Source organism: Hippichthys cyanospilos, chromosome 1, assembly GCF_059441005.1.
Source record: "Hippichthys cyanospilos isolate Australia breed blue-spotted pipefish chromosome 1, RoL_Hcya_1.0, whole genome shotgun sequence".
In the NCBI taxonomy this organism is placed as follows: Eukaryota; Metazoa; Chordata; class Actinopteri; order Syngnathiformes; family Syngnathidae; genus Hippichthys; species Hippichthys cyanospilos.
In genome coordinates, this window is record NC_142369.1 from 3,580,001 (window position 1) to 3,590,024 (window position 10,024).

Below are 10,024 nucleotides of genomic sequence, written 5' to 3' on the forward strand. Positions count from 1 at the left end.
CGGAAACAAAAGGAGAGAGATGGAGAAATGATAGACGCCGCGTAGAAACAAGATGAATGGCGCCAAGTAAACAATGAGGACGCGTATTCTCAGCCATGATGACGTTCTATTCGTCCCGGCAACGGTAAGCGCATTTGTCCCCACGATTGATGCGAGAACTCTTCCATCCAGGAGATGAAGTTCCATCCCAAGGCCCAAAAGTCCATCAAGGGTCAGGTGGGCGCGCCCATGCCCGGAAAAGTGCTGGAGGTCAAAGTGGAAGTGGGATCCAAGGTTAGTTCCCGCTCACCCACGATTTTTTTTTCTGCTTAACTCGTTCAATCCCAACTTAAGATATTTTTTCAAATATTAGAGTACAGGTGGTTCTGAAATTACTTTTCTGCATAGATCGATAGATGTATAAGAATTGCCTGAATGAATGTCGAAATCCTTAAAAATTTCGTTAAAAGTATGTTTACCATTTGCGCTAACAACATAATTCCAGTGAATTGCGATAGCAGAGAATCCAAGCTTTAAATGGATACTACATGCATTACGGTAGTCGCCATGTTTTCCTGGGTGTCGGAAGCCGTGTATCGTAGTAGAGTGACGAGAAATTACGCACATTTTTCAAATCACCGTACCTCCCGATTCATTTGCGCTAGCAACGGAATTTCAACAAATTCTGAAAGCAGGGATGCGGCTTTACATCAATTATACATGCATTACGGTAGTTGGCTAGTTTTCTTGTGTGCGGGAGTGGGAAGCCTTGCGTCGTAGTTCGGTGACGCGGGAGACAAGAAATCACGCATGTTTTTCAAATCAGCGTGAACCGTTTGCGCTAACTACGTAATTCGATCAGAATTGGAAAGCAGAAATGCTGCGCTTTGATTCGATACTAGATGCGTTACGGTAGTTGGCGGGTTTTCTCGTGATAAAATGGAGGATAACGCGTCGTTGTAAAGATTGATGCAAGAGACAAAAAAATGACGCATGTTTTTCAAATCATCGTAACTCCTGAACCGTTTGCGGTAAAAACGTACTTCCAATTCCGAAACAGAGATTCTGAGCTTTGTTGATACTAGATGCATTACGGTAGTTGGCAGGTTTTCTTTTGTACGGAAGGAGGAAAACGTGTTAGAGAAAAGATTGACGCAAGTGAGAAGAAATGACTTGTGCTTTTCAAATCACCGTAACTCCCAACGGATTTCAAAAACAGAAATACCGAGCTTTGCTTCGATACTAGATTCATTACGGTAGTCGGCAGGTTTCCTTGAGTACAGAAGGGGGAATTGGTGCGGAAGAAGTGAAGAGTGAGGCGCGATACAAGATAAGGCCGTTTCATATCACCGCAACTCGTGAACCGTTTACGCTAACAACGTAATTCAGACAGATTTCCAAAACAGATGAGGAGCGTTGGTTCGGTACTATATGCATTACGGTAGTTGGCATGGTTTCTTGTGTGCGGTTGTGGGAAGCCGTCCATCTTAATAAAGAGTTACGCAAGAGACAAGAAATGACACGTGTTTTTTTAAATCACCGTAACTTTTGAACCGTTTGGGCTGACAACATAATTCCAACAAATTCTCAAAGCAGAGAAGATGAGATTTGTTTTAATATTATATGTATTATGGTAATTAGCAGTTTTTCTCGTGTGCAGAAGGGGGAAGTTATGCGGCGTAGTAAAGACTGAGACGAGACGAGATGTGACGCGATTTTTAAATCAGCGCAAGTCCTGAACCGTTTACGCTAACAACGTCATTTTAAAAGACTTGGGAAGTAGAAATGCTGAGCTTTGCTTCGATACTAAATTCATTACGGTAGTCTGCAGGTTTCCTTGTGTAGAGAAGGAGGAATGGAGTGAGGCACGAGGCAAGATATGAGCGTTTCATATCACCGCAAATCGGGAACCGTTTACGCTAACAACGTAAATCCGGCAGATTTGCTACATTGGCCGCCAGGTTTTCATGTGCGAGTGAGGGGGAGGAGCTGCGTCGTAGGGACAGGAAACAGGAAATAATACGTGTTTTTCGAATGACCAGAACTCCTGAACCCTTTGCGCTAGCGATCGGATTACAAAAAAGACGATTGTTCGGCCGGGAAGAATTTAGCGAAAGCTGAAAGTACTTTCGCGGGGATGCTAACGTTGCTAAAGCTAAGCATGCGGTTTTGCAGGTGGAAAAGGGTCAGCCTCTGTGCGTCCTCTCCGCCATGAAAATGGAGACGGTGGTCAACTCGCCGCTGTCCGGCACGGTCAAGGCGGTGCACGCCGTGGCCGACGCCTCCCTGGAGGGAGACGACCTGATCCTGGAAATCGAGGAGTAGCGTGACAGGGCGGAGCTTGGGTGGAGGGGGCCGGACTTTTATTTTAGATGAGTCATCCACAGATAGCGAGGAAGGCGTAGAGTAGATACGCACAATAATATATGTCAAATAGCAATTATTTAGTGAGTTAAGTTTGACCTGAGCTACATTCCATCACTAGTCTTAACGTGAAATTGCTATCGGATTTTATCAGCGGTGCGAAGACGTGCTCAGATGATGCGGATCGAGTAGGCGCCACTTAACACATTCACTGCCGCCCCTGCAAGAAAAAAAAAAAGGTCTAGTCCAGGGTTAGTCTCGTGGTCAAAACTAATTTTTACTCATTTCTTTCTGAGTCTAGTTTTCCCAATCTTCTTTGCGAGGTTTGTTTTTTTTAAAGTTTCTTTTTGGGTCTAGTTTTCTGGGGGGGTTTTGAGGGCCTAATTTTTCATGGTTTGTTCCTGAGTCTAATTTTTAGTTTCTTCTTGAGTCTCGTTTTCCAAGTCATCCCAATCTAGTGAAGTCTAGTTCTACAGTTCTAATTTGTCCTAGTTTTCCCTAGTTCTGTCCAATTCTAGTTTTCCGAGTCTAGTTTCCCGGATTGAAATTACTAGGTCTAATTTTTTTCTATTTGTTTTCCTATTTTTTTCTGAGTACTCCAGGTCTAATTTGTCTTCGTTTTCTGAGTATAGTTTCCCAGATTCAAATTCCCAGGTCTAATTTTTTTTTTCCTAGTTCTTTTCTGAGTCTAGTGTTCCAAGTCTAGTTCTGCAGTTCTAATTTGTCCTAGGTTTCCGAATCTAGTTTCCCAGGTCTAATTTTTCATAGCTTTTTCCAAGTTTATTTCTGAGTCTAGTTTTCTGAGTCTAGTTATCCAAGTCTTGTGTTCCAGGTCTACTTCTCCAGGTCTAATTTGTCCTAGTTTTCCCTAGTACTATGCGAGGCTAGTTTTCCAGGACTTTTCCAGTCTTCCAGGGCTAATTTTTTTCCTTGTTTTTTGCCCTTCCTTGTTTGTTCCTTTTGTTTTTTTTTAGTCAAGGTGTCCAGTTTTAATTTTTTTCAGTTTTTTCCTAGTTTCTCTCTGAGTCTTGTATTCTGAGTCTAGTTTTCCATAGGTTTAGTTTTTCCTAATTTTTTCCTCATTTCTTTCTGAGTCTAGTTTTCCGGGTCTAATTGTCCCTATTTTTTCAATTTTTTCTCTGTTTTTGGAGTCTAGTGATCAGGTCTAGTTTTGCGGGTCTAATTTTTCAACATTTTTTTTGGTTTGTTTTTGACGTCTTCAGCCGTCAACGGCAGCGAATGAGTTAAAACGCCCGTCCGACCACCGTTTTCCGATCTCGACTAACTCCGTTCGACGCGTTCTAATCGTGAGTTCACGTCAACTGCATTCTGGGAATGTGCGATCCGGTTGGGAGGTGAGAACGATTCATTTGGGCGAAATTTCAGCCTGTCGCGGCGGCCAAGGTGGCGTTACTGTATCAGTAACTGCGTCGTTACCCGACGTTACGTCGGAGTAGAGACTCGGTAAACGAGATGATGGCGGGCCCGCCGTGATTTTTTTTTTGTGTGTGTTTTTTTCCCATGAAGCCGGCGCTGATTCATTTCTTCATTAATACTCTGTCAAGTGATGTGAAATTAGGCGGACTAATAAGAGACTCGGGAGACCCCCGGCAGCGGCGGCGCCGCTCCGATTCGCCAACCAGTGCGCTCGCATACATTAGCCTAATTGTGTGTGCACAAGCAAATTTCAAAGCGGCTCGGGCCACGCCGCGCCCGCCGAGGTTAAAAACGGAAAGGGCCCTTAAACGTAATGACATTTTCACAAACGCGGAAGCGTCCTTTACGAAGGTCCGCACGAGCAGTTGAACGCATCAAAAAAAATCGGCCCTTTAGAACCTCAAACCGTGTGGGGGGAATAACTATGCATCCGTAGCCCCGCCCCCTTTTTCCTTCTTCCCGTCAATGTCGCTCTCGTCGCGTTCTTCCCCCGTCGCCACCATCGGCTCGTCGAAAGAATTGTTTGCTTCTAGGGTTACGCCATCTACTGGTCAGTTACTGTCATGTGTTTGTGTTTTTTTTTTTAACTCTACATATAAATAATGTATATCTACATGCAACCAAAATGTTTGTTTACGCTTTCATATGCAAATTGTATCGCAAAAATGTTAGTTTACATTTGGATGTGTAGCCTCTACTGGAAAAAAAAGCACAACTGAAACACAAAAACACTACAAAAAAAAAAAAAAAAGAAGGGAAGTGATGACGCATCAAGAGCTCTAATTGTAATTGTTTTCTCTACTTACAAATAAAGTTGAAGTAACCAAGCCTGCTGTCTTTGTGTATTTCCATTTCTGAATCTATCTGACAAGTTTTGTTTCCAGGTCTAGTTTCCGAGTCTAACTTCCACATCTAGTGTTCCGGGGATAGTTTTACAGTTTTTTTTTTTTTCTCGTTTCTGTCTTGTTTTCTGAGTCTTTTTTCCAGGACCAGTTTTCCAGGTCAAATTTTTCCTACTTGCTTTCCATGTCAGATTTCCAGGTCTCATTTTTTGAGCTTTTTCCCAAGTCGTTATCCAGGTCTGATTTTCCCTAGTTTTTTTTTCAGGGCTAGTTAACCAGGACTTTTTTTTAACAATTTGCTCACAAGTCTAGTTTCCAAGTCAAGATTTCCGAGTCTATTTTTCCTAGTATCATTTTGCCACTTTGCATGTCTAATTTTCCAAGGATAGCTTAAAGGTTTATTTTTTTTTCTTTTCATTTCTGTCCAAGCTTTTTTTTCTGTCTATTTCCAGGTCTAGTTTCCCAGTGCTAGTTTTCCAAGTGTTTTTGTTTTCGTACCTAGTTTCCAGATACTTTCCGAGCCAAATTTCAATCCAGTCCATTTTTCCAAGCTTCTTTCTGAGTCTACTTTCCTTTTTGAGTTTTCAGGTCTAGTTTTTCAAGTTTCATTTTCCTATTTTCTTTCAAAGTATAGTTTCCGCGTCGTTTTTGGAGTCTACTTTCCGAGTCTAGTTTTTCAGGTCTGGTGTTCCAATGTCTAGTTTACCAAGAATATTTTTCCTAGCTTCTTCGATTTTACTTTACTTTTCCAGTTTTCAGATTTTATTTTTTTCTATCTTCTCTCCAAGTCTAGTTTCCAGATCTAGTGTTCCGAGTCTACTTTCCAAGTCTAGTTTTCAGTCTAGCTTTTTGGGTAAGTGTGCAATGTCTAGTTTACCTAGTCAATCTTATCCACCGTCTTTCTGAGTCTACTTTCTTCGTCCCGTTTTCATTATACTTTCCGAGTCTAGTTTTCAAGGTCTAGTTTCTGATGCTCACTGTGTGTATGTTGTTTTTTTCGGGTAACGACTTTCTTCTTTTACACTTCTGTGACCTTTCAGCTTGAGTTCAAACGCTGCTCCTCATTTGACAAGCATGTGGTGTTTTGTTTTTGCTTTGTTTTTCTTTCGACTCTTCATTCACTTACATCTTTGAAGGCATTTTTTTGTGGGGGGCTTTTTAATTGTGACTTTACTACATCCCGCGCGTGCACGTGACTGACGGGACATCCCCGCACGGGCGGGTGACGGATGACGAGGCGCCCCCACGGTCTTGCGGGGCATGGGCTTAAACAGCGTCGGAGTGCACTGAATCAATCAGGCCGGCGGCGTGAGCCGCTCCATCCATCAGCCGCCCGTCGATAACTCGCTCGCCGTTTTTGCGACTTGTTCGGGACGCCGTTTGGCCAATGACGTGCTTGCAGCTCGTTCCGGCGGAAGGCGAAATTGGTGGAGGAAGCGTCACCGCAGCTACGTTTCACCCTCGCTGGCTAGCTTCATGCTAACAATCAGTGCAAATTAGCATAAATGTGCAAATGAAGCCATGACTGGAGAAGGAAACATTCTCACTGGCATATATTCTTTATCCTCTGTGAAGAATGACTAATACCTTAGCAGCTTACTGAGTTGAGACCCTCTATTTACACATTTAGAATATCAACATAGTATTTTTGTTTAGGTGTTTGTTCCCTTTTGTTTTCCATACTAAGCTACTCATTAAATTATCATTATCATCAATATTAATGGTCTCAATATTTAATTAATATTGCTTTTACCGTGTTACTTCGTATTAATCGAGTGAATGTGATGTGTTTTTTTCCTTTTTAAATTTATTTTGGGTTTTGGTTTCTTTTAAGTCAAACATTTTCAATTGTATTATAAAAAAAAAACATCTCTGACATGGATTTTCATTTGCAACAAGTTTTTTTATGGAAAAGAAATCAACCTCTATTATGTGGATTTACATATTTGTTACAAGTTTATTATTTTCTTGATATTTTTCCTCCTTAGTCAGACCAGTGTGTGTTTGTGTGTGGTATATATATATATATATATATATATATATATATATATATATATATATATATATATATACATAGTTTTTGTGTGTGTGTGTGAATGTGATGTTTTTTTTTCTATACTTTTTCCAGTTCTTTGTTTGTGGTATGTGGTACTTATGGTTTGATATTTCAAGTGTTTTTGTTTGTTTTATTTTAGGGAGAAAAATCTCAATTGTGTTCATTTAAAAAAATAAAATAAATAAATAACCTCTCTGACATAGGTTTTCATTTAAGCCAATAACTTTTTTTAAATTGCATCTTTATATTGGTACTTTTCTCGCATGTTTTCCTTTTAATTATGAAAAAAATAACACATTTTACGACAAAAGCAAAAAATGTTCAATCTCTTTGCGGATTGCAGTTGCAGTAAGTACTTGAGGGAGCGTAACCCCCGCGATAAACGGGGGAAGGGTGCGTTTTGTTTAGTTTTTCCTGTTGTGGGTCATCGGAATCGACATCCCAAACCCGGATGAAGACGCAGGGACGTTTGTCTGCCTCTTTTGGAGGACGGTGCGCCGTTACCATGACAACAGGCACATTCAGGCCAAAAGGAAGCTGGCTGTCTGTCTGCCTGCCTGCCTGGGGAAGAGCGCAACGTCTTTCATCGCTGACACACGTGTTTTATTTAAAAAAAAAAAAAGTCCTTCCCCTTTCCATGCAGGCAGTGAGCGCCCCCTGGCGGGTTGGGTGTATCCCAAAGGGAATTTGGACATGGATCGTCTTCAGTCTTTTTTTAATTATTTTTTTAAAATATTTTATTTTCTGTCTTTGCTGGCCTTCGAAGTCCACGTTCGCAACATCTCCAAGGTCGCCTCACTTTTCACATATTTTATGTTGCGTACGGCCGAAATTGAACTCAATTCTTGAGAAGCTATGGGTAAGAATTAGGGCCAGTGAAGAAAAAAAAAAGGTATAAGGTGGATTCGGACATTAGTTACGATAAGTGAGACTTCTGAAAATTCAGAATTCTGACTTAAAAGTAAGACCTTTCAGTAAAATAGTTTGAATTATCATTCAGGTGAAAATGTAACCTTTAAGAGTTCTGACAATAAAGCCAGAATTCTGTCTTCAAGTAAGAATTCTGAGAATAGTGAGGTTTTGACATACGTCAGAATTTTCACTTTAAACTCAGAATTCTGAGAATAAAATAAAAATTCCGACCAGAGACACATTGGAAAATTATGGAAATGCTGAAAGTAAGTCAAAAACTTTCACTCGGAAGTTCGAATCCGGGGAATAATCGGAATTTTGACTTCAGTGAGAATTATGAGCACAGTGAGAATTCTGAGAGTAGTCAGAATTCTCACTTTAAAACGGGAATTATGAAATGTTAGGTCAAAATACATTGAAAATTCTTACTTTTAACTAAGAATTCTGACTTTGGAGTGAAAATTCAAACTTTAGTCAGAAATATGAGGACTTTCCACTTTAATGCATTTAGCCATGAGTTTATTAGTATAATTTTAGAACCAAGAGTCCCGTTGTTGGGAATTTTCCAAAGCGGACCGCATTTCCCATATTTTCATTTGGCCGTGGAGCCCGGCGAAGCCGATCGCGAGCCGATCCGGCGGAATCAAGAAGAAGAATGTCAAGCGTTAGCGGTCCGGGCCGCGTTTTGTTTTGGCTAAACGCCAGATCCCCCCGAGGCGGCGGCCTGATGAAAAATGAATGGCGCTACACGAGAGCGCTTGAATATTGATGTTGTTTGCTGCGGCTGGTCCGCGTGCGCCCGGCCCAACGCCATCTGTCACAACACACGGAACTCCGATGCTTTGGTGTCATGGAAATCCAAACCTCTCGTTTGAAACCCTAATCCTACCTCAAAATAATACTTTGAAACCCTAAATCGGCTTTAAAACCCTAGTATGAAACCCTAAACCTAGTTGGAAACCCTAGCTCTAGTTTGAAGCCCTAATTTGAAACCTTATTTTGAAACCCAATTTAAAATCCGACAATGAAAGTCAAGCTCTCATTTGAATCCCGACTTTCAAACCCTAACCCTACTTCAAAACGATACTTTGAAAGGCTAAACAAGATTTAAAACCCTAGTATGAAACCTTAAACCTTTTTGGAAACCCTAGCTCTAGTTTGAAGGCCTAATTTGAAACCTTATTTTGAAACCCAGTTTAAAATCCGACACTGAAAGTCAAGCTCTAGTTTGAAACCCTACTTTCAAACCCTAATCCCACTTCAAAACAATACTTTGAAACCCTAAACAAGATTTAAAACCCTAAACCTATTTGGAAACCCTAGCTCTAGTTGGAAGCCCTAATTTAATGCCTTATTTTGAAACCTTGACGCAACTTCAATACCCTACTTTGAAAGTCAAGCTCTACTTTGAAACTCGATTTTGAAACCCTAATCCTACCTCAAAACTATACTTTGAAACCCTAAACTGACTGTGAAACCCTACCCCAGTTTGAGTTCAAAATCCTACTCTGGAGTTCTAGTTTGAAACCCTAAGACTACTTCAAAACCCTAATTTGAAAGTTTATCTGAGTTTTAAACCTTAATTGGAAACACTGGCACTAGTTTTAAAGCTCTACTTTGAAACCTGAACACAAGTATGAACCTGAAGCCTAGTTCCAACTGTTCGTTTGAAACCCTAACCTGAGTTAAAACTCTAATCTGAAACCTGATACCTAATTTAAAACCTTCATGTGAAACCCTAACCTAAATTTAAAAACCTTTTTTGAAATTTTAGTAGAAGTTTCAAAGCTTTAAAAAACCCAACCCTAGTTTGAAACCCTAATTTGGGGTTAAGACTAGGGCTAACCCTAACCTAACTCTAATCCTGAAACCCTCATTTAAAACCCGAAGACTAGTTCAAAACCTTACTCTGAAACCCGAAGCCTAGTTTGAAAGCCTGATTTGGAAGACTAGTTCAAAACCCTAATGTGAAACTTAACTGAGTTTAAGACACGACTTTGAAACATCATCACTTGGTTTTAAACCCTATTTTGAAACCCTAAGACTACTTCAAAACCCCAATTTGAATCCTTACCTGAGTTTAAAACCCAAATTGGAGACGCTGACACCGGTTATAAAACCCTACTTTGAAACCCAAATCCAAGTTGGAAACCCTAATTTGAAACTTGAGGCCTATTTCAAAACCCTAATTTGAAACCCTAAGACTACTTCAAAACCCTAATTGGAAACCTTACCCAAGCGTGAAACCCAAATTCAAGACACCATCACTGGTTTTAAAACCTTACTTTGAAACCCGAATACAAGTTTGAAATCCTAATTTGAAACCCTAACCTTAGTTCAAAACCCTACTTGGAAACCCTAACCTGAGTTGAAAACCCAACTCTGGAACAAATTTTACAACTTTATCTTAAACCCCCAACCCTAATTTAAAAAC

General features: G+C 40.5%; 1 protein-coding gene across 1 annotated transcript in view; it reads left to right on the top strand.

The window, feature by feature from the left end:
• LOC148428631 (pyruvate carboxylase, mitochondrial-like) overlaps positions 1 to 4,607 on the top strand; it is a 210,648-nt gene extending 206,041 nt beyond the window's left edge. Inside the window, exons 26-27 of the mRNA XM_088425847.1 lie at positions 172 to 273; positions 2,155 to 4,607. Of these exons, the coding sequence (XP_088281973.1) occupies positions 172 to 273; positions 2,155 to 2,304 (252 nt within the window). The 3' untranslated portion in view covers positions 2,305 to 4,607. The remainder of the gene's footprint in view (positions 1 to 171; positions 274 to 2,154) is intronic.
• The last annotated feature ends 5,417 nt before the right edge of the window (positions 4,608 to 10,024 follow it).